Source organism: Phragmites australis, chromosome 1 (assembly GCF_958298935.1).
Source record: "Phragmites australis chromosome 1, lpPhrAust1.1, whole genome shotgun sequence".
Taxonomy (NCBI): domain Eukaryota; kingdom Viridiplantae; phylum Streptophyta; class Magnoliopsida; order Poales; family Poaceae; genus Phragmites; species Phragmites australis.
Genome location: NC_084921.1, coordinates 38,332,926 through 38,357,121, shown reverse-complemented (window position 1 = coordinate 38,357,121; position 24,196 = coordinate 38,332,926). Strand labels below are relative to the sequence as shown.

At 45.1% G+C, this 24,196-nt stretch overlaps 2 protein-coding genes and 1 pseudogene across 2 annotated transcripts; 2 read left to right on the top strand and 1 right to left on the bottom strand.

Moving 5' to 3' along the window:
* Positions 1-352: 352 nt before the first annotated feature.
* On the bottom strand, positions 353-7,166 carry LOC133918107 (uncharacterized; annotated as a pseudogene).
* Positions 7,167-12,325: 5,159 nt separating this feature from the next.
* On the top strand, positions 12,326-14,653 carry LOC133889257 (putative glutamine amidotransferase GAT1_2.1). The gene is made up of 2 exons (XM_062329764.1): positions 12,326-12,579; positions 12,717-14,653. Exons 1-2 carry the CDS (start codon positions 12,486-12,488, stop codon positions 12,905-12,907), a joined length of 285 nt encoding a protein of 94 aa, XP_062185748.1. The 5' UTR covers positions 12,326-12,485; the 3' UTR covers positions 12,908-14,653.
* A 2,968-nt stretch (positions 14,654-17,621) lies between these two features.
* LOC133918096 (cytochrome b561 and DOMON domain-containing protein At3g61750-like) lies at positions 17,622-19,974 on the top strand. Its single transcript, XM_062361849.1, has 4 exons — positions 17,622-18,099; positions 18,189-18,585; positions 18,989-19,275; positions 19,447-19,974. The coding sequence occupies exons 1-4, from the start codon at positions 17,944-17,946 to the stop codon at positions 19,705-19,707; spliced, it is 1,101 nt and encodes a 366-aa protein (XP_062217833.1). The 5' UTR covers positions 17,622-17,943; the 3' UTR covers positions 19,708-19,974.
* The last annotated feature ends 4,222 nt before the right edge of the window (positions 19,975-24,196 follow it).

The following is a 24,196-nucleotide window of genomic DNA, read 5'->3' as shown; positions in this document are numbered from 1 at the left end:
CATCTATCACCTAGTGTTGCCAACGTTGGATGCCTCTTTGTCCCCAAGAAGGCGCTGGCAAAGCTAAGTCCTGCGTGCCGGCTGGTTGTCCCAAAACTCAACAATAAAACAACCTGAATGTCAGGACCTTCCTGCCATGATTCACTGCAGAATGCAATCGAGTTTGCTGACAGATCACTACTTAGAGAACCATACGTACTTCCCTTAAAATTTCAGGTGCACCTCCGACTAAACTCAAATCCGAAGCGCTTTTCTATTCTACAAGCACTACAAGAGGAAACGCTGTACCATGCCAGCAGATTGTTTGCTTCTGTAAGCACTACAAGAGGAAACGCAGTTCCATGCCAGCAGATTGTTTGATGAGATCTATTGAATCCTTCGGGCGTGGCAGCTCATGTCAATGAATTGCCCGTGTTTCTTGTGCTAAGTTAACAGCATCACTAAGCAGTAAACATATACATACACAAAAAAGAAAACTTAAACAATACATTTTTGCTTCCTTAACCATAGTACTTGTTATTTGTTACTACTACTTCTCACTTCCCCCCAGTAATGGGCTTTAATTGCGAGCAGCTTCTTGGGTAGCTTATCCAATGGGGTTGTCTTCAGAAGGAAAAGTCTGGCAGCTCGCTCCTGTAAAGTTCCACCTCATTTTAGTCCACGAGTTTGCAGCTCCATTTTGAGCTTATCCAAGCCAAGCGCCTACAAAGCAACAACAAAGTCGATGAGGTTAGCAATAAGAGCAACAGCATTCGAGGCGACATTCAGAAAGCAAGATATGGACAGAGTTCATATGGAAAAAAAAAATCAAACAAAAACCCAGACCGTTCTGTGTCTTAATAAGTGAATTAGCTGACACAGTGTTTGCCAGATTAATATAACTTGCCACGTGTATTGGAGGGCTAACTATACAAGCTCAAGAGTGCTATCTAGATTGATCTGGAACATGGAAGTAATTTGATATTTTAAGATGCGATTGGGTTCTCTCTACACAATAGTAATTTGATATTTTAAGATGCTATCTAGATTGATCTGGAACATCGAAGGGACCTAGCAATTGAAATGCTATCAAGTTCCTGTCACCCAGGCTCCGGTCTCCTTGGACGTTAGGCCTCCCTCTTGGTTGAGGGTCCACGTCCGGACCCATCTCACAGGCTCCCTTGGGCGCTGACACTCCCAACCGATCCATGCCAGTGGCCATCCAAGTTGACAGATACTTCCATGGGGAATGCAGCGCCATGTATTCAAGAAAGGCCAAATGACCTGGGCTGGTGGTGCTGTTCAACGGTCACTGGCTCATCCTCGGCTTCCGATGAGTTCCTAAATCGTCTCACGCGGCCGACCGATGGCCTCCTGAAGCAGCCGATGGTTCAGAACCGGCGCCACAGAAAGACCCCGCCTAGTACTCCCGTTCGGCGAAGCAAGCGGCTCGCACAAGCGGCCAGGGGTGCGCCGGTGCCTGCAGCAAGACAACATCTGGCAAAGATCCTTTGGAGGCTGGGTCTACTCTGGGTGGACAATCAGGTCATGAACAACTATGCCAAGCTTTTTGAGCGGCCCTTATCGCAGGATCAGGGTTGCAGCTCTTGCAACACTCTTTGGCTGGTCTGTAGCTGAGATGGAGTCGTCTCTGTTGGAAGCTCCCTCTGGGTTCGCGTGATCATCATGCTCCCTGGTCGTTTCTTAGTGTTCCCAATGAATCTCTCTAACATATTGATTTGGAATGTCTGTGGTCTTAATATGCGGGCGCGGCGAGATTCGGTTCGTGAGGTCGTTCTCTCCTCTCACGCCGACATTGTTTGTCTACAAGAAACAAGGTTGGGGCGGATCACTCTTCGTCATATTCTGTCGGCGCTTGGTATGGAATTCGATCAGTTCGTCTCTATGCCGGCTGAAGGCACCTGTGGTGGTATCCTAATTGCATGGAAGGGATCGGTCTATCGGAGTATCACATCACGAACGGGTACCTTCTCGATTTCAGTACAGTTTGCCACTGATGATGGTCCTAGCTGGTGGCTGACCCGGGTATACGGCCCCCAAGCAGACTTGTGCAAAATTCGGCTTTTACAAGAATAGGAGCTGTTCAAGCGTTGTGTGATGGGCCTTGGATGGTCGTTGGTGACTTCAACTTAATCTATATGTCGGAGGACAAGAATAAATAACCATAATATCAACCGGGCCATGATGGGGCAGTTTCGGCGGCTGTTAAATGATGTTGAGCTCCAAGAAATTCCCTTGCTTGGTCGAAATATACCTGGTCCAATGAGAGGGAGGCCCCGACGCTAGTACGGCTGTATCGTGTATTTTGCACGGCTAATTGTGACCCTCTCTTCTTGGATTGTTTATTCCAGAGCGCGGCATCATTGATATCGGATCATTGTCCGCTTATCCTTGGCCTTCGGGATAGCACAAGAGGCAAACGGAGGTTTCACTTCAAAAGTTACTGGACAAAGCTTGATGGCTTCCTTGAGGTGGTACATGTCGTTTGGGTGAAGCCAGTTGAGGAGTCCTGTCCATTTGAGTGCTTAGCAGTCAAGTTCCGAGCCTTATGCAAAGCTTTGCAATCTTGGGGCCAGCGTTCCACGGGGCACATTAAGTCACAGATTATTTGGGCTAAAGAAATCCTACATCAGTTGGAAATTGCACAAGACAACAGGCCATTATCCTTCGATGAAGCTTGGCTGTGACGTAAATTGAAGCAACATAGCCTTGGTCTCTCACGAATTGGTTGGTTGAAGGAAGGGGACGCTGACACATCCTTTTTCCACTCCCATGCTCACCATAGAAAGCGAAAAAAAATTGTGGCTAAACTCCAGGTCGACGATCAAGTGCTCACTAGACAACAACAAAAGCATCATGCAATGCTGAATTTTTACAATCGTCGTCTTGGTTCCGTTGAGGAGCCGACTGAAACCTTCAACCTTCATTCCTTCTATCAACCTCCTCATGATCTTTCAACCCTTGAGGAACCTATCACAGAGTAGGAAATCTGGGATACTATCAAGATAATGACGTAAGACAAAGCACCCGGCCCGGACGGATTTACGGGCCGCTTCTATCGCTCATGTTGGTCGATCATCAAGGATGATATAGTGGCAGCGGTGCTCGTGGTACAGCGGGGTGATTCAAGGAAACTTGGTCTATTGAATTCAGCATTCTTGACGTTGCTTCCGAAGACACTGGACACGTTGGAGGTAAAGGATTTTCAGCCGATAAGTTTGATCCACAATTTTGCTAAATTGGTGGCAAAAATTATGGCTAACAGGCTTGCTCCACAATTACCTACTTTGGTCGCTCCCAATCATGGCGCATTTATTTAAGGTCAATGGATACAATACAATTTCAGAATTTCTTGTTGGTTCAAAACACGGCAAGGTTTTTACATCACCAGAAGGAACCTAGGCTGCTACTCAAGCTTGATATATCTAAAGCTTTTGACTCAGTTTCATGGAGCTTCTTGTTGGAGATTCTCACTCATTTGGGCTTCGGGGAATGGTGGCGAAACATGCTTTGCAGCCTTCTTGCTACAGCCACTGCGCGAGTTCTTCTAAATGGCGAACCAAGAGACACCATCTTCCATCGCCGCGGCTTAAGACAAGGAGACCCCCTTCCCCGATGCTCTTCATTTTGGTAATGGATGTGCTAAATTCTCTTCTGGCTAAAGCTGCGTAGGTCGGTCTTTTGCAACCTCTATCTACAAGACAGCTCGGCCACCATGTTTCTTTGTATGCCGATGATGTGGTTCCGTTCTTAAGGCCGAACATGGAGGATTTGGAGGCTATGAAGGATATTTTGGACCGATTCGGCGCTATCTCCGACCTTAAGACCAATATTAATAAGTGCTCAGCTACGCCAATTCAGTGTGCACCCGAGGATATTGACATTGTGCGCGGTTCGATGCCTTGTGCCATTGCTGATTTTCCTTGCACTTATCTTGGCTTGCCGCTCTCAATCACAAAGCTCACCAAAGCCGCCCTACAACCTCTAGTGGACAGAGTTGCAGATCAACTCCCATGTTGGAAAGCAGCTCTTATTCATCCAGCTGGCAGAACCGTCCTTGTCAAGGCTGTGCTCATGGCCATCCCCATTTATCATCTTATTGTTCTGGACGTCCTCAAACGTGATTAAAGCTATTGATAAAATCAGACGGGCATTCTTGTGGAAAGGTCGCAAAGAAATCAATGGTGGGCATTGGCTTTTAGCGTGAAGCAAAATATGTAAACCGAAAGAGCTTGGGGGGCTGGGCATCCATAATCTCGAAGTTATCGGCTGGGCTCTGCGCCTGCGTGGCCTATGGCTACAAAGAGCCGAGCCCCATCGCCCTTGGACCATTTTTGGAGTTGCTGCTCCTGCTAACTCTTTGGCATTGTTCTCCATCATGGTGACTACGGTAGTTGGGAATGGCAACAACACCAAGTTCTGGTATGATGAATGGCTGATGGGAAAATCTCCTGCTGAAATAGCTCAAGTGCTCACCCTTGTGCCCAAACGTATTGCTAAAAGTTGGTCTGTTAAGCATGCCCTTGTTGACAATAACTGGATCGGCGACATCAGGGGTGTGTTCTCGGTCCAGTTTCTTGTGGAGTTTTTGCTTATTTGGGACCTTGTGGCAGAAGTCGGCGGGTGCCCTTGGCTTGGGCTCCCTGTTACCTTGAGTTATGTTTAGGGTCATTGCTTCTTTCTTGCGCTGTGCGCCTGTACGGTTGAGGATCTGACTTTGTTTTGTTGTTTGGTGTGAGTGCGTATGTGTTCTCTTTCTTTTTTCGGGTGCGTGTTGTACTGGGTTTTATTCCTCCTTAATATAATGACGGGCAACTCTCCTACCAGTTCGAGAAAATAAGTTCCTGAACTCCTTACCAGAAGTAGGCACTATTCTGGAAAGCAAATGTATCCTTTTAATTTATGACAAAGTCATTACTCGAGAACATACATCTTTAGTGCACAGTTATTGTGTAACAAACATTATGAATAAGTATCTGAAGTGCGAAAAATACACAACATACCTCCAATTCTGCAGCTGTGCTGTAGTTTGTCAGGTCTAATGGCTCTGATTGAGAAGATTTGTTTCCATCAGCAGATTCTTCTACTTTAGGCACCTTTGGGTCGTTTTGATTTGAAGTAGCTGAAGCTGTGTCATCCATATCTGCTTTCACTTCATCTGATTTCAGTACTACTTCTGAAGCTGCAGCAACAGTACCATTCACAGAAGTGGTCTGATCCACCATGCCTCCCTCAGGCTCCACATTACCATCTGACTCAAAATCATCACTTTCAGCTCCTGATCTCACCGTCGGTTCCATGGTCCTGAACACAATTTCCATTTTCCTCTGAATCGCTGTGCTGGGACTTTCCACCTGAGGACTCTCCTTCTGAACGCAAACCAGAAACTGAAGCCAGATCAAGCTTCTCTTCCTCACTTTTGCTGGATCCATTCGAGCAATTCCTGTCATCAAGAACTATGGATTTTGCATCTGCGCCCTCATTAGCATCCCCTTCCTCATCATCCACATCACTGTCACTATCGCTGTCGTCATGTTCTACCTTTTTCTTGCCCAACCTGCACAATTGAATTAAATAAGGCACTTCACAGCACAAACTAGAATAACAATCTCAGGCATGCTTGAGCAGTCAAATGTAACATGTTTGATTAAATTAGTTCACTGAAAACAAAGCCGACTTGCAGACACAGAAGTCTCTATGACCTCCAATCATCCCATATATAACTTAAATTTGCGGCAATCAGAACAATTAGTAAGTTTGATGTGTTAAGGTTTGTGGAACTCCAAGACATGAAACGCCTCTTACATATCAAGTTAGTCACTTAAAATAACTATTAGACAGGACGCTGGCCAAGCAAACATGTAAACTCCATAATTAACATCTGGAGGCAACAGAATAGAACAAGCTTGGCATCTAGACAACTACTTGGCATATGAAATGAGTACAAACGTTCCTGGTTAAAAATAGCTCATTTAAGCATATGACAAAGTCCAGAAGTCCTAATTTATTCCAATGAACTGCAATTGGCGAAACATGCTAAAACATTGGGTGGTACTCACCAAATCTTAAGCTTCTTGGCGTCTGCCCCAGCCGGTGGCTTAGGCGCAGTGGCCTTCCTCTTCCGAAGCGACGCACACACAGACTCCTCGACCGCATTGACGCAGATCTCAGCATCCTTGCGGTACTTCTCGAGGTACTTGTCCACGTCGGCGGCCGAGGTCCCCCCGCCGCGGCGCCCCGCCTCCTTGGCCTTCTTCTTGATGAAACCTTCGGCCAGTTTCTCGAGCTGGCGGTCCGCGGCCTCGGCCGTCCACTCCTCGAGGCGTCGCTCGGCGTTGACGTGGCGGAGGCGGCGGCCGTTGATGTCGCGGCAGGCATCGAAGTTGCTGGTCTTTTTCTGGCCGGCCTTGGAGGCAGTGCCGCGGAGGAGGGAACCGAATCCGCCCTTGCCTCCGCGGAGGCGGAGGAGAGCGGACGCGGAGGGGAACTGGCCGTCGGGGCCCAAGGCGGCGAGGACGGAGGACGGAGAGACGTCGAGGCTGCCGGTGACGAGGCGGAGGGAGGCGGAAGGAACGCGGGAGAGGGACGAGACGGCATCGAGGAGCGCAGCGCCCGAGACGGTCGGCGTGGGAACCGGAGGCAGCGGTTGCGGCCGTCGAGGAGCCGCACCAGGATCTGGTACTGGGGGGTCTCGGCCATGGCGGGCGGGCTGGTGGTGGCGCACGAAACCCTAGCTCTCGCCAACGTCGCCGAAGAGGAGAGGGAGGGAGAGAAACTTCACCAAAGAGCTACGTGGAAGATACCGCCCCCGAAAGCACCGACAGGTGGACCAGCAACTCTGCCCGGTTTCCGGTCCCACAAGTCAGTCACGTGGTGCTTTGCTGCTGCGCCGCGCGGAGTCGCCTGAGTCCGTCGGCGTCTTCTCCTGGTGGAGCCCTTCTCGGCATCGCCGCCCGCCACGCGCCATCTCCTCTCGCGGATGGAATCGCAGATACAAAGCAGCTTCGGAGCCCGCGCAGCGCGAGGCCGTTCGGTTCAGCGAGGAATCTGCCTACTGAGAGCATGATGCTCGGCGAGATGAATCCCCCGACCGGCGGCAAGGGCGGCGCGGCGGACGCGTCGCTGCCGCGGTTTAAGTGCAAGGGGTGCCACAAGGCCCTTGTTGTAGTCGGGGTCGAGTCGTTCGTCGACAAGCTCCCTGTTAAAGATGGCCAACTAAGTCGTATTTATTGGATTGGCTCAAGACACGACACTGTAGGTATGATTCAGGTATAAAGGTAGATGGGTCGGATTGATACGGTACGATTGGGCCGACACCTCATCACAGTGGGCTGGCATGGGAACGGCCCATCCCTCCTCGCACCAGCCGCCTACCCCGATGTGTGTAATCTTCTGATCATCGAACCATTCTGTGAGTTCAACAACTTTTGGATAAAATGCTCTGGTGAGCACAAATTCTTCTACATCGGATTATCTGGTGAGAACAATTTATCTGGAACGTGTCCAATTCAGTCCAAACTTTATCTCAGCTTTAGTGACTTCTTCGTGTATTACATTCATGAAACATACTAACATATATTCTTGACAAATATGTTATTCCAATGACTATATTATCATTAATTACTAAAATTATAATCACGATCTAATAAGATCATTTTCGCTATACTAAACCAAAGAAACTATAAGAGCCAACAGAAGATAGAACCGCAAACAACACTGCTCCTGAGTGGCTCGCAAGATTGATGACTTATTGCTCCATGTAAGCCTAAAGACCGACAACCGAAATGACTCGAGAGAACACCTTCGGTGATAAAGGAGATGATCCATCAAACTTAGCTAAATACTTTAAAGCAAAACGAGCACTTTAATGAATCATCGACCTATCATAAGTTCTCTTGCATCTTGCAGACATCATCGTTGACAGTGAAGGTCACGGTGGAGTACAAGGGATCATTAACCCCAACAAAAGTGAGCGCTCAGGTTCTTCAGTGGGAGTACGGAATAGGCGTAGCAGAAATGTCCGAGTTGTATTCTAGAGTCTCAGCTCTAACACGGTGGACTTCACTAAGTGCTTGTGCTATGATTGCTGAGCGGCGAAGCCTGTGTGACTGTGATTTGGAGACTATTGGCACCTGCGTGCGCTGGATATATTGGAAGTTTGAACTCAAGCACGCACGCACGTCGACTCCCAACTTTATGATGATCAAGGTGTCTTCGACGGTTCGGTTGGAGAGGCGTACACAACACACTGCAGAAGGCCATCGATTCAGGAGCAACGCGACGTGAGACGCTATTGATCTCGTTATATAGCTTGCTCCCGCCCGAGGGCCGGGCGAGACGCTAGCCGCCCCGCGCCCGGTCGTCCAGTCGTTGCGCTTGCACAGATCCGTTCGGACCTGCGACCTACCCTCGACAGGGTTGCAAATTGCTCGAGCACCACAAAAATGGCAAGTTAGTCCCCGGTCAGACTCCGCCTGCCGGCCGGCCCGGCTGCTAAAAGCTCGCACGAAAGCTAGCGCGACGCAAGACGCAAGCGAGGGCACGGCGCGCACGGTTTTCTTCCCACTTCCCCACTGTGCCACCGCCACCGCTGCGCAGCAACCACGTACAAAAACGAACGGATTTCACACATCCGTCCAGTCGTTCACAGGAGAGCGCACGCGGCGGGAGGGATCAGGGATGGATCACGATGGCGGTGCCACGCTGCGGAAGCGGGCGCTATCGGTAGACACAACGGCGGCCGCCACGGGGACGGAGCGGGACAGCAAGGCGAGCTGAGAGGCAGAGGGTGCGGCGGTCGAGGAGGAGCCGGTGAGGCGGTGAGCCCTACCGGGCGGCTGTTCCGGGAGCCGCACTTTAGCTGCCACATCGTGTCCGTCTTCGGCCTCGGCGCGCCGGTCGACCTGCCGGCCATGCGTTCCGGGGTCGCGACCACGCTCGCCCGCCACCCGCGCTTCTGCAGCGTCCAGGTAGACCGTAGTATGTTTCTTCACCGTCCATTCCATCGGGTTCGCGAATTCCTACGCTAGCTGTTCGTGATGCACAAGGGATTCGTAGGTGTGTAAGTAATGCCACATTTGGTTACTCGCTTCATTCGTACGAGCTCTTGGCCTCACGCATCTAGTTACTCTAACTAGCTCGCGTGGTTCACCGGTTCCACCAAAAACTCTCATATGTTGAAGCGGAGCATAGTGCAGCGCCAATCGAGAAAGGTCTCTTTGCGCTAAGCGAGAAAGCTAGGTCTCTTTTTACGGTTTATTCACTGATCTGAAATGGAACTTAGCATTTGTTTTTTTATTGATTCCTAGGGCTAGGTGTTCGCAGAATCAGTCTATGGGATGTAGGCTTCAGTTATTTTGGTACTTCTTCACTATCTACATCTTATTAAAAAAAATTGGAACCGGGTTTTTCACTAGCAGGTTAGTAGGCCTTTTCGAAGGCAAACAAATGGAAGTTCTCCGCATAGTCCTGGCAATGGATTGGGTCGGATCGGGGCTCCGCGGGTTTTAGACCTGGCGGGGGCGGGAGCAGGGGCGAAATTGGACCCGCGGGGGTCGCGGGTTGGGTCCCTGAAATAGGTTTGGGTCGAGTTCGGGGATAAATTATCACCCGTGGGGTTTCCATGGGGCCCGAAGCATAATGTGGCCCGTCACCGCGTCACGTCCGTGGAGGTAGCCGACAGCCCATTTACGTTGCAGCCTTGCAGGCCTGCACCGCACGCCCCACCCGCGTCATGTCCTCATCGGGTTTCGAGTCCCCGTCGGGTTTCGGGTTCCCGCGGGGTTCGGGGTCGGGTTCATTTTTGCACCCAACATGTGATTCGGGTTCGAGTCATTTTTTTATTCGGATTTCAGATCGGGTACGTTCTGACTGCACCCGGCCCCGACACACCCCGTTGCCAGGCCTATCTCCACGGGCGCTAGCGTTATCTTGTTCGCTTTTGTTAACTCAAGTCGCGCGTAGCGCCAACTTACTGATAGCCGCTAACTTACTGATAGCCATGGCCATCTTAGCTTCTTTTTTCATTACTGTTCTTCGTCTTCCTCTAGATCTTGGACCAACCAAGGCCTCTCCTAACGGGGCCTCTGCTAAACCTAGACACCTAGTTATGTCTAACTGTAGCACTTTGCGTTTGAAAAGTAAGTAGTTTGCTCGCCAGCTACTACTACTGACAACATCGTTGTCTTTTTTTCCTTATCCCGAGGTTACTAATTCTAATCAAGAAAAATTCAAGCAAAATGACCTTTATAGGTCTGTCTTTCGCTGACGGATATATAGCGGTATATATATATAGCACTGCATCTACCATTTTTTGGCAATTAGCATTATATTTAGCAGTTTAGTACTGCATCAACTTATCGTACTGCTCAAGCCAAAAATCAAGTTGCACTTGCACGCAGTATATATTGACAAAACTGGCGCTGTCTAGCTCTTCTCAAACTGTTCTCCGCGTGAAACTCGTGTCAAACTTTTTCTGCTGTATATGTGGCAGACGTATGCTAGATAACAAGGTTAGCTTCATTATTTCCTCTCAATTTTTTTTTTGTGGGAAAGGTTAGCTTCAGTGTCTGCGCGCGTTATCACGATATGAAAGTAACACACGTGGTGTCGTAGCTTCATTGAACAGTCGTCGTGAGCTTGTGAAGCTAGCGCCAATTGGTGTGTGCCGAGTTCAATCACGATGAAGCATGCCCAGCAGGGGAGGGAAACACCATACCATAAATGAGAACCGAAAGAGAAGTACCAAACTTTATACGTGTAGCATAAGTGAACTTCTACTACTATAGAAATAATTTAGTAAGATGCATTTTACAGATGTCTATTCGGAACCATTTGTGTAAAGAGTATCACGGACGGTCCTAAACTAGAACCGTCTGAAGAATGACAAGGAGTAGTTTCCTCGAAGTGGGACGCTTTAGTACAGGCGGTTCACATTTAAGAACCGTCTGTACTAGTAATACAAACGGCTCTAAAATATGACCGTCTGTACAAATAGCGTAGTCCAGACGGTTCTGAAACCGTGCGTCCCGCTTTAACACGCCCCGCCATGGCATAGTTTCGAAGGTTCCGAAACCATGTGTCCCGCTTTAACACGCCCCGCCCCTCAACGGATGGAGACGCCGTCATGCCCCGCCCCTTCTATACAGCTGTCAAACCCTAACCCTCCCCCACTCCTCCGTTCACCCCCAAATTCCCCCTCCTCATCTTCCCACCCACCGCTGCCATAGCACAACAAGGAGAAGAAGATGAGGGAGATCCTCCACATCTAGGGCGGCCAGTGCGGCAACTAGATCGGGGCCAAGTTCTGGGAGATGATCTGCGACGAGCACGACATCGACCACACCGGCAAGTACGCGGGTGACTCCGACCTCCAGCTCAAGCAGATCAATGTCTACTACAACGAGGCCAACGGGGGCCGCGTCGCCGTCCTCATGGACCTCGAGCCCGGTATCAAGGTACGTGTCTACGTGAATCCACACTGGATCTGATGGGTTTTTGCCTTACCTATTTGGTTTATGAAGCTATGTAGCTTCTAGATCTAGGGTTCATGCGGCATTGCATGTGTCCTGAGCTAGTAGATCTGAACATTTTCGCCTAGATCTAAGTGAATCATGAAATTTTTGAGCAATTGAGCGGTTAATTTTTTTGTCATTTTGTTGGGTGCTTGTAGTTTAAAGTGATTGTAGAGTTAAATGCCTAACAACCTAAATGGTTGCTCATATCTTCCTCCTTTCTACTACAGGGTTTCAGGTCTGCCACTCGCTGGGAGGAGGTACTGGTTTAGGAATGGGCACCCTGCTCATCTCCAAGATCAGGGAGGAATACCCGGACCGGATGATGTTGACATTCTCTATTCTCCTATTAGTGTTTCAAATGATATTATGGTGTCTCCAGTTTTATTTTGTGCGGATTGATTTGTACAATCGTGTTAAGTGTCAGTTGTTAGAATTGAATTAGGCGTAGTGGGTAGCAATAAACACTTGCATATTGAGATGCCTAGCTAATACCATTTCTGTTTTGATGCTGGAACTTTCAGGTTGATAACGTGAACACTACTACAGAACATGTCATATGTAGCACACTATCAGTGCCGGTTGTGCAAAATCCGCGACTAAATACGTATCAGTGCAGGTTCTTAATCTCCCGCTCGCCAAAAATAAGTGAGCCGCTAAGAACCGATACTGAAAAGGACTATCAGTACCAGTTCTAGCCACCAATCGGCACTGAAAAGGACTCTTCAGTGCCTGTTCGGACCACCAACCGGCACTGAAAACTCCGAACCCGAAAAATACAATCTCATTTTGGCTCATTTCGAGCACGTCCATCTTGAACCACATCCGCTCGTTCTCTTCATTCGTCCAGCCTTATCTCTTCGTTTGTCCAGCTCGTCCAACCTTATCTCTTCGTTCGTCCAACCACTCGTTATCTCCCAGCCTCTCTCTTCCTCTCTCTCTCCCTCTCTCTTCGCAGTTTAGGCAGCGACCATGTCTCCGTCCCCTGATCTCTCCCGCGTCCTCTCTCGTGTGCTCATTGTCTCTAGCCGCACCGTTCGCAAGAACAAGTTCATCGATTTCGTCGGTGAGTTCTCCTCCCGGTCATCTCGAGGAGGCTCCAACCTTCTTGGATTTGTTGGTAGAACTAGCTCATGGGTTGCGTTGGGCGGTAGCTGACATTTTCATGGCTCCTGCGTGTGCATTTGTCTGTCTGTGCTACAGGGGAGTACCACCTCGACCTCATCGTGGGCTACGGCGTGGTGTCGGTGATTGTGCCGTGCGTGGCTGGTGTGCACATGCTACTGGACTCGTTTGAGCCAATCCACGGCGTGCTCCTCTACGAGGGCGAGGACATTGACCCTTCTCTCTACGACGCCGACGTGGCTGGCGTGCTCTCGTCGGAGCAGCTCTAGGCCGTGAGGTGCCTGCAACCGAGCGATGCCGCCATCAACCATGAGAAGGACTCCATCGAGCTCTGCCTCTCTCTTTCACACCGCGATGAGTTGATTTGTTCTTTGTTAGTATATGGATGAGATAGTCGTTTTGATTATGTTCTTGTGTTTTAGATGAGTATATGGATTAGATGAGATGAGTTGATTTGTGCTTGTGGTTAGAGTAGCCGCGTTATCTTGTGCCGTGGCTTGCCCGGCAGTGTCCGACGGGAGCGGTGACGGGAGCAGCAGCGGGAGCGACATCCGAGCTAGCTCGATTCCGAGCTGGCTCGATGTTGCTCCCGCCACCGCCAATTCTCATTTTTTTTTATTCTCTGGAAATTCTAATAGTGCCGGGTGGTCAACTGGCACTGATAGTGGCATACTATAAGTGTCGAATAAAGAGTGCCGGTTGAAAAATCAGCACTAAAGCCGTTTTTCAACCGACACTATTATATTGTTCTATAGTAGTGGGAAGCACTGAATTGCTATTATGCTCGTGAAGACAAAAATCCTGCCATTCAGAGGCGGATATATTGGATGCTTTATCACTAAGAATTCTTTATTTTCTTCTTCTTTCGGTACTCTTTCCAGTTCCGAAAGTCGTCATATAGATTTTCTTGTGCTCTGGGTCTTTTCACTCATGGAGGAACTTATGATCATTCCATCTTCATATCCATGCAATATTTATATTCTTGTGCTATGCTATAGCTATTTGCATTAACTCATCTTTACAAGTTATTCATGTCAATGACTCGGTGCACTTGTCTTACTTTGAATTGATGATGGAATTGTGATATTCCCCTACTCAAAAAAAAAAAATTGTGATATTCCCAAGAGCTAGAAATTGTTATCTTTTTTAATTGAAGATGTCATCGTGGATCATTGTGCACGGCAACTTGTTTTGATGTTATGATTTATAGAGTATTATGCAAGGTTTTGCACATTTTTGGATTATGCAAAATGGTGCTGTAGATTATATTTCAGAAAAATTTAAAGCTTGTATTCATTAGGAGTTTCCAACTAGGTGTTGCATTTCCTGAACTAATACATTTCAAGCACCGATGATCTTATACCAGTCATAATGCACTCTTGGACTTATGGTATTATACTTGCCATTGTTATGACTTATGATGTCTTCTGCGTTGGTTATGATACGTTCTTTTATCTTGTTGAATCTCGTTGGTTAGAATGTAAATCAATTTGCTTCATGACGAGCGATCCATCTTTGCAAGGCTTATTGGATTAAATGGATAGTTAATCATTGTCACCAAGCACCAGTTCTCAAGGATTCTCAAATGTTGGGTTATTTATTTTTGCAGGTCTAGCGTGGGCCATATGGAGATCCAGGAACAACATGGTGATCGAGAGGAAGTTTCCAAACAAACCGCATGCAATCTTACACATTACTATATCGTTCGTGCAGAACTGGAGGCCCCTCCTCAAAGGAGACGATAGATTCAAGGTGGATGACGCCACTTCGAGGGCTAGGGACTGGCTGGACCGTTTCATTCCGATTGAGAGTTTACCGACTGATGTCTATGAGCTCTGAGTCCTACTTTCTCTATGTGTAATAGGATCGTTTGGCGTCTCTTGGCCCTTCCACCTTTTGTTCTGGACTTTGTTTGCACTTGTGAGACTTGTCTGGTGTGCTGGTCATCCCAGCTTGATTTTTTTTTACATCTTTGTTTTTTGTCTTAAACTCTATTTGACTTTTAATATAAACCGAGATTTTTTTCCTTAAAAAAAATGCTATTCTGCGGCAGTCCGATCGTCTACATTACCCCCGGTCAAGGTTCGCGTTACCCACCGGAGGTCGGTTACCGACCTCCGGCGGTAACCGAAAAACCGCGGTAACCGCGATTACCGGTCAAAAATTCAAAAAAATTCGGAGAAAATTCATTCGGCAAATTTTAAATTTTTGCGAAAAAATCATGTTTTTGCCCTCTCGGTAACCGAGCGGTTTGGGTCGGTTACCGAGCGGTTTGGGTCGGTTACCGAGCGATTTTCTCGTATTTTTGATTCGGTCGGTTACCGAGCGGTTTGGCTCGGTAACCGCTCGGTTTTTTCGATTTATCGAGCGGTTTTATCGAATTTCAGCGCAGTTCAACAAAAAACCTAAAAAAGGGTTCAATCTTGTAAAATCAATAACTAATTCATCCGAGCTTCAAATCAAGTGAAACAAATTTTGTTGGCTTCCTTGTAACATGATATACATGATAAAAGTATTTATACTCATAAAAAGGTTCAAAATTTTCTGTGAGAAATTTTATTTGTTAAACCAAGGTAAATGCATAGTTTACTCTTTGCTAATCCAAAAATCATGAAACTAATTTTGTTAGTCTTCTTACATGATCCTATATCTTTTAAAAATATATGAACTCATGAATTAGTTATTGTAACATGCATGATTGTGTAAATGTGTTGCGACTAGATTAATTCATAACTGACCCATCACACCTTAAAAATTAGTGAAACCACTTTCATTAGCTTATTTATATTATTATTTTTGTAGAAAAAATAATAGTAGACATGAAAAAATTAATTACAGTGATGTTTCTTAACATATTCACTTTATGCTTGTGAACTTTGTAAAAATCATAGAGAATTTAATAAAACTCTAAATAAAGTGAAATCAATTTTAAAGGTTCTCTTAAAATACGTTTTATACAAGAAAAATATGTGTTTGCATGTTACACTTTTCCTTAACGTGAGTTAATAATTGAGCCACACGCTTCAATTTTTTTCATTTTTTTCAAACTTTCTCCCTATAGAATATGATGCAAACGATATTATTTTTGAAATTTGTTTTCACAGAAGTTCTTAGAATTGTGTCTAGTTTTTTTTAAGATTTTTTTTGATTTTTTTTTTAATTTTTTTTTTCGAATTTTTTGAATTCAAATTTCGGTTACCGAGCGGTTTTTGAAATCGGACCGGACCGGGAAGGTCGGTAACCGTGATTTTTGAGCGGTTACCGACGGTTTTTTAACCCTGCCCCCGGTACCTACGGGCACGCACATGTAAGTTCTCCTGGGGCATGTACCGTGCTCGGAAAATTTTGCTCTATACGCTTCTCCAGCTGTTGTTTCATAGGACGACGCTGCTCTTGTCCCAGAAGTTCATGCATGTGCTGTCTTTCTATACGCGATTCTGAAGAATCTGCAGTGACTGTGCCCTGACTGTGCTTTAGTCGTTTTGCTTTGGGGTGTGTGCGTGCAAGCCCTGACTGTGCATTACCAGAGTTACGTGAACACTGTCAAGCTAGCCCTCTCGGTAGATGGAAAGCAGTTTCCGGATTCTCATAAGCTTCTGGACGATTTCGCCGAGTCCCTCCGGCTCATCCGGGCGGCCGCTTCGACAGAGCCAGAGGAGGCACTGGATGCTGCTTCCAGTTGAACATGGACAAATGTATATCTACGTCAACAAAATTTCCAAGGATTCTTGCTGTACTGCAATTCCAATCAGTACTGATAATCAGAGTCAAATAGCTCTCTTTGTTAAATTGTGTGACTCTGCTGGAAGTTTTTGAAAGCTTTGTGGGTTGTTTGAATTTGAAGTCTCCAGTAGCAGGTCTGAAGGAACTTTGGGTGGACTGATAATAAAGGACAAATGTGGATTTACTATAATTTGTCAACTTGGATAATGCAGCATGAAGGAAAATGAGTTTACATAAAGTACTATTTCGTATCCGCCAAAGCTCATGTTGGCTTACGCACATGGGCCACTTGTAGGTGGCGCTTTTGATAGTCGAAGCACACAACCTCCCACCGACGAAAAATGCTTCGTCGCCTTCTGAACACAGAAAATGGAGCAAAATACAGTTAGATGCTGCCTACCGACACACCCAGGGACGGAGCTTCATTGAGACCAAAGGTGGCATGGCCCGCTTTTGGTAGAGAATTTCTATATGAAACACTATTTTTCATCACATTTATATTAACCAGAACACTAAATTAACTATATATTTGAATGTGTATCTTAGATGTAGTCCTCAACTTTTCCTCTCAAGCTCCGCCACTGGACATACCGTATTGGATCCAACCAGAGTTTGCTGGGTGGTATCGAGCTGAATTTGCATACAAGATCTTTAGTTGCAACTCATTTCTTCCAGGGGCTTAAGGAAGTAATCAATATAAATGCATGCATTTAGACCCTTTAGCCTCTTTCCATTATCGAAAAAACGATCATGTTTACTCTTGCAAGTGTGAAATGCCATGTCTAAATGATGAGCGATTGACGCGATAACGGGGAATATATTGGCGGAGGTGTTGACGCTTGACAGTTTCTGGCATCTAAACAGGCCATGACTGAGGATTAAAGATCCAACCTGGCAACATGTTTCTGGGTAGTGGCGTAGTATGCGGCACTGAAATATTAGTCCTCTCTAACTGTCCTGTAATTTACTGATATCGGCCTTGTTTGGATGCGGGGAAATTCTTGTGGGAGCTTTTGAGATCAAATTTGAATTCAAACTAGATCCTAATATCTCATCCAAAAAGACCCTAAATGTTTTGGAATACATCCCGAAAGTCTACAGTACATTCAGGATATATTGGAAGGAAAAAATCACTGAAATTCTACCGGAAATTGAATGTGCTCCAGAATTCGTACCGAAATTCTTTGTTGCAAACGCCGCCAACGATCTTAATCCAGCACAAACCGCACTATAAATCGTTGGACTTTCTGAACCACAAGAAATCAAGGTAAGCACGATCCCAGAAAACTCCAACAAAGCAGAACGTGCACACACATGGATCCCCTTTTTGCCTCCTACCAGTGTGTGCTCGCGTGCTTGCTTGGTTCTAGATCCAGATCACACTTGCTCACAGGGAACAGCTGCAGCAATATCATAAGGATTGGATAATCGCAAGCTGCATCCAGGTCGCAGCTGCCACCCCTCACCAGCACTCTCCTCAGCTGCCGAGCAGCTCCAGAGTTTAGCAAGTACCAGTGGTTGGCACGTCGCAGTTGACACACAGGTGGGTGGCACTGCTTCTTCCACGGCTCCCTCCCAGGAAATGGCGCGCGCGTCCGTCATGGCGCTGCTCGCCGTCTCGGCCCTCCTCGTATCGGCGGCGACGGCACAGACCTGCGACGACGAGCTGCCGGCCCAGCTCGCCGGCAACTACTCGGGGCTCGCCTGCCGCCCCGTCTGGAACAACTTCGTGCTCCGGGTACGTCTCATCAGTGCTTCACTTCGCTTCTCCTCTGACTCCCACTAACTCACTGAATCTCCTGTCCTCCGCTCTGTCCTCGATCGCAGTACGCGCAGGACAAGAACAACGTGCTGCGGGTGGTGCTATCGACGATGTACAGCACAGGGTGGGTGGGGATGGGGTTCTCCAAGGACGGTCTCATGGTGGGCTCGAGCGCCATGGTGGGGTGGATGGGCAAGACGGGCGTCGCGCACATCAAGCAGTTCTCCCTACGCGGCAAGGCCCCCTCGCAGGTGGTCGTGGATCAGGGGTTCCTAGTCTCCAACGACCACGACCACACCGTGCTCGTGCAGCAGGCCAAGATCTACCTCGCCTTCGAGCTCAGGTTCACCGAGCCGCTCAAGCAGCAGAACGTGCTCCTCGCGTTCGGTTCCGCCATCCCCGTCAACGATCGCCTCTCCGAGCACGAGGACAAGACCTCCATCAAATTTGATTTCACCACAGGTTCCTTTGATTCTACTACCACCTGACTGATGCAAATCTCATCTTGATCCAATCGAATAGATTTGGGGGAGCTCTAGTGTGAACCACCAGTCCTTTGTTTTTCTGACAGAAAATCAGTCCATAACAAAGTGAAGTTTCAGTAGGTTTAGGCCTGAAATTATGACTCAGTAAAGTTGGGTTCTTTTTGTTAAAAACTGAAAGATAAATGGCTCTGCTTCGTGAACACAAACAGTCATAGGAACCATGAGAAATTGCGTGTGACAATTCAGTGTAATCTATTCTAGGCTTGTCAAATCAGAGAACCATAACTTTGACAAATGACGGTCTATTGAGGAATGCACTTCTGATGTGATGTCTCAATCACCAAATCATCCTTCTCCTCAAAATACTTGCTTGTTTGCAGGAAGCTCTTCAACCTCATCATCCTTCCCGGAAGGTCTGAAGAGGACTCATGGGATACTCAACTTGTTTGCGTGGGGTGTGCTCCTGCCAATCGGCGCAATTGTCGCAAGGTACTGCAGGAGATGGGACCCTCTGTGGTTCTACCTCCATGCCGGTGTCCAGTTTGTGGGTTTCATCCTTGGTCTGGCCGGCATTGTGGTTGGAGTATCATTGTACAGCCGGATCCAAGCAAACGTTCCGGCGCATAGGGGCCTCGGCATATTTGTGCTTGTGCTAGGCATCTTGCAGGTATGTGCTTTGTTCTTCCCTCTAGCTGTAATCATGTCATGTATATTTATCAAGTCAAAATCAGTTTGGTTTTTCAAAACACCGACAGGTATGTGACCAAGTGTAAATGTTGTTCAAAGAACAACGTGCACTACAAGTACCCTAAGTGTAAATGTCTGTTTATTTCATCAGATTCTAGCATTTTTCCTAAGGCCAAAGAAGGACTCCAAGTACCGCAAGTTCTGGAACTGGTACCACCATTGGGTCGGCAGGCTTGCGCTCTTCTTCGCGGCAATCAACATTGTTCTCGGAATCAAGGTCGGAGGCGCCGGTAACTCCTGGAAGATCGGATACGGTTTCAACTTGGCCATCCTTCTGATCACCATCATCACCCTGGAAGTCCTGCTGTGGACAAGATGGAAAAACAGCAGCAATTCGTCCACGACATATTAACGATGATGAATTTAGGTTCATGTGGTGGTAACTGAAGGAGGTTCATATTCTTTCAAGATTCTTGCTGTGTTTTGCTGTTGCTGTAATGTTCCTACGTGCTACAGGATCTTTTATACTAGCAAAGATCTGGAAGACTAGTAGCCTATGCATGATGGGTTGTGGTGTGCAAATGCATGATACGATCTGCGGAGGCGTGTGTGTTCAGACTTGCTTTTCCGGTGCCTTTTGGATTGTTCAGAATGGAATGATTATTTGTGCATTTCCCTTTGTGTGAATGTGAATGGCAGATGATCTGGTGTGCCGTGTGCCTGCAGGAAAACTGATTAGCACGCGAGCTGGGGAAGTCGCGGCCCACTGCCGGTCGTCCGTCCGAGTCGGGCACGCGGCGGCTGGGCCGCGCGCTCACGTACACAGGCCGGCTGGGTCGTAGGTCCGGGAGGTTTAAGTTTGGATTGAAGTTTTTTTTTTTGAGAAAGTTTGTGCTTAGAAAAATTGTCAAAAAAAAATTGTGCTTCAAAAAGTTTGTGCTAATTTTTTTTGTCTTTTAACTTTTCCTCGATAACTTTTTTTTAAAAAAAATCTCCATAACTTTTCTTTAACAACTTTTCTCGATAATTTTTATCGGTACTTTTTTTGAAAAGTTTTCTTGATAACTTATTTGGAAAAGTTTTTTTTTTCAAAAAAGTAAAGTTGCAGAGGAAGAGAACTTTCTAAAAAAAAGTTGTAAGTTAGCTTCCTAGCGCGAGGATGAATGAGTCCCGTCCGTGTGCCTGCAGCCTGACGAAGTTGCATGTTTCTCTTGGGACAAGTAAGGTATGTGCGCGAAGTTCCACAATCACGCCGAAAATAGCGATGATTTTGGTGCAGCAAGTGCCATTCAGAGTCGATGTTGGGATGATAATGGAATAAGATTATGACTCACTAGCCGTATGCGAAGCTGGTGTGCTCAGCTGACGAGCCGGCAACACGCCAACACCTGTACCAGTTATGCTTAGGTTCAAGTAGCACAGCTAGAGGCGTGCTCAGACGAGGGTTCACTAATTCATTTGACATTCGGATACTGGACCTAGCGAATTTATGAAATTCATGAATATCACAAAAACCACTCAAAATTTGGTGAGAATTCGTTTAAAATTCACTCAGTTAAATTTGTAAATTGAAAAAAAATTTATCCGAATCGACATTCGGTAACAGCTCGATTTAGACCAAAAACCTACCGTATTACACCGAAAACCGACCGCATTTTTCACATTGAACACATTTTGGACGAATTTGTCAAAAACTATTCGGTTTTACCGATTTGCGAAACGAATTTCCCGAATTGCAGTGAAGTTCAACAAAAAAAAACCAAAAAATGACTCAACCTTGTAAAATCGATAACTAATTCTTATGAACTTCAAATCAAGTTAAACAAATTTTATTGACTTCCTTGTAAGAATAAAGATATTTATACTCATAAAAAATTGAATCTTTTCTATGAGAAAATGTATTTGCTAAACCTAATTAAATGCATAGTTAATTATTTGCTAATCAAAAAATTATGAAACCAAATTTGTTAGTCTTATATGATCCTACGTCTTCTAAAATTACATGAACTCGTCAAATAGTTATTTTAACATGCATGATTGTGTAAATGTGTTCCAACTAGATTAATTCATAACTAACCCACACTTCCAAAATTAGTGAAACCACTTTTATTAGTTTACTTATACTATGCTTTATGAAGGAAAAATAACGGTAGACATGAAAATTTTAATTATAATATTGTTTCTTAACATATTCACTTTATGCTGGTGCACTTTAATAAAAACTCTAAATGAAGTAATTTTTTCAAAGATCCTCTTAAGATACGTCCTATATAAAAAAATATATGTTTACATGTCACGCTTTTACTTAATGTGATGGGCCAAATCATCATATTCATACGACTCTTTTTAGCATTTTTTTTAATTTCATCTTCAAAAAATATGATGCAAACGATATTATTTTTTTTAAAAAAAATCACAGAAGGTTTTAGAATTATCTATAGTATTTGAATTTTTTGAATTCAAATTCAAAAATTGGTTGATTTTTAAAAATAGTTCGGAGTGAATTGATCAATATTCGTAATATTCGAATGGTTTTTAATGAATTTTTTTAGCACCGACTCGGATTCGAGGCATTGCGAATTTTCATGGCCAGGAAGAGTGCCCGGTGATGCTTGCGAGACTTCAAGCGATTTGGTTGCCACCTCGCCATCCGCTTTCGCCGTGGCCGACTGGAGGAAAGAACATTCAATATTCATCGTCTCGCCATCCAGGAATATCGTCTTCTCCGCCTTTCCATTTTCCCCTCTTTTTAGAGGGCCATTTTTATGTTCTCGGAAGTAGAATATCATGCGCATTCTAGTTATACAAAGGTTGAAAATAAATTTTTATACGGTTGTATGGTCTTGAACTAACTATTAGAGTCAATAAACTTCCATTATAAAACACCATCGGAATTAGGAGAAAGAACAAACTTTAAGGGAAAAATCAACAAAGAAGCCAGAACAGTCGCCTTTGCTAAGATCAGCCACCACCCAGGTTCGATCTTGCTTAAAAAAAATATCCTGGTTCGATCTCCGGACTCTGTGATGGCACAGTACAGAGCATGGCCGGAGAGAGAAAAATCCAAAAATAGATAACAAACGTTATTATATTTACTAAAATAGATAACATATCGATGTATTTATAAATCTAGTACATGTATTCGATATCTTAAATATCGAAAAATCGATTCTGGTACCTGAGGCACTGAAGACTCCTATATTCGACACCTCCAGCTCTGCTCACATCGTGTCGTGTCGCTGCTTTCAATGCGCTTGATCACGTCGTGTCATGTCACGCAGCTCTCCCCCATGTTAATTAGTTAGCCCCCGCACTATCGTGCTTCGCTATAAGATGAGATGAGCAGCGCGAGCCACAGCGCGAGCAGAAAGGAGATGAGCAACGCGAGCAAGGAAGAAGAGGAGAGGAGAAGCAGCAGCGCAGCGCGTGGAGAGAAGAAGAGGAGAGGAGAAGCAGCAGCGCGATGAGAGGAGAATCAGTCCAAGACGAGGAGCAGCAGTAGCACGAGTTACAGTAAATACTTAAATTATGTATTTAATTAATATTTGCAGGAATAATAGTAATTAGAGTAAGAAGATTATTTAATACGTTTAATTACATTTTTTTCAATTATTTGCTTAATTTCATTATATGAATTTGATTATTTGCTTAGTCAGTATAATAATAATTAGCGTGAATTTATATAATAGTAATTAATGTGAATTTGTATAATAGTAACTAGCATAAATTCGTATAAGAGTAATTATTTGTTTAGTTAGAGTAAGTAGATTGTATAATAGTAATTAGCATGAATTTGATTAGTTAGTGTAATTAGATTATTTAATTAATTTAATAACATGATTGCCTTAGTTGTGGCACTTTGTGCTAGTGGTGGGATAAGGTGGTGGCCTAGTACATGTATGCTCTTTATAGGTGTAACTACTTAGATTATTTAATTAGTATTTTAATTCAATATAAGAACTCTTGCCTTCAGTTAAAGAAAAGAAGTAGGTATGAAATCAAATAGAGCAATGTTTTTAGTGTCTTGTACTCATCTTAGACTAGTCCTTTTCTCTTTTCACCTCACTCAGCGTAAAAAAAAATCTATGAATAGATTAATAGTGCATTGTCAAATGTGAGTATTGAAATTTTGCTAAGAACTATAGATATAATAGTATTCACCGTAAAAAAGAGATGATCACCCGAGTTGAGAGTAGCATGCTGATGCTTCTGACTTCTGGAAGAGTAAATATGGTATAAAGAAACCTAGCAAAACTAGCTTTTATAATAGTTTTGAAGTCAATATATAATGAGATTGAATATTTGGTCAATATAACTTTCATGTTAGTTTAATTAATATTTTAATTTAATATTTAATATTAATTATTTCATTTGAATTCAATATTGATGATTTAATTAGCATGATTAATTACTTAAATATTTAGCGTTGTTAAGTATAGCACTATTTAATTTGCATTATTAATTAATTTATTATTTATCGAGAGGAGTAATTAGTTATGTATCATACATATATCTAAATAGTTATTTTATTAGACGTACCTTTGTTTAGCATATATGGTGTGATTTTTCATATTTATTATGAAGAATGTCTCGTAGTTTTGCACAGGAGACTTGTAATAATTCAGAATTATCAGCACTTAGAGAGTTCGGTTAAGGTAACTAATAACATGTTATGAGCCTTTTACGTGTGAACCAGTAATCACATATTATTGTTGTCGGAGGATAAACTCCACAAGCGGGGATTCGGAGGGACCCCTTTGAGATTCGACCGGAGGGATGATTCTGAATCTACCTCGTACGTGAAATAAATGAGAGTAAATGAGATGCAGGCGGGATGGACGATCAGATGCTAGAGAAAATAAATGCTCAGTGGATTTTAGACAAGTTCAGGTCGCACGGAG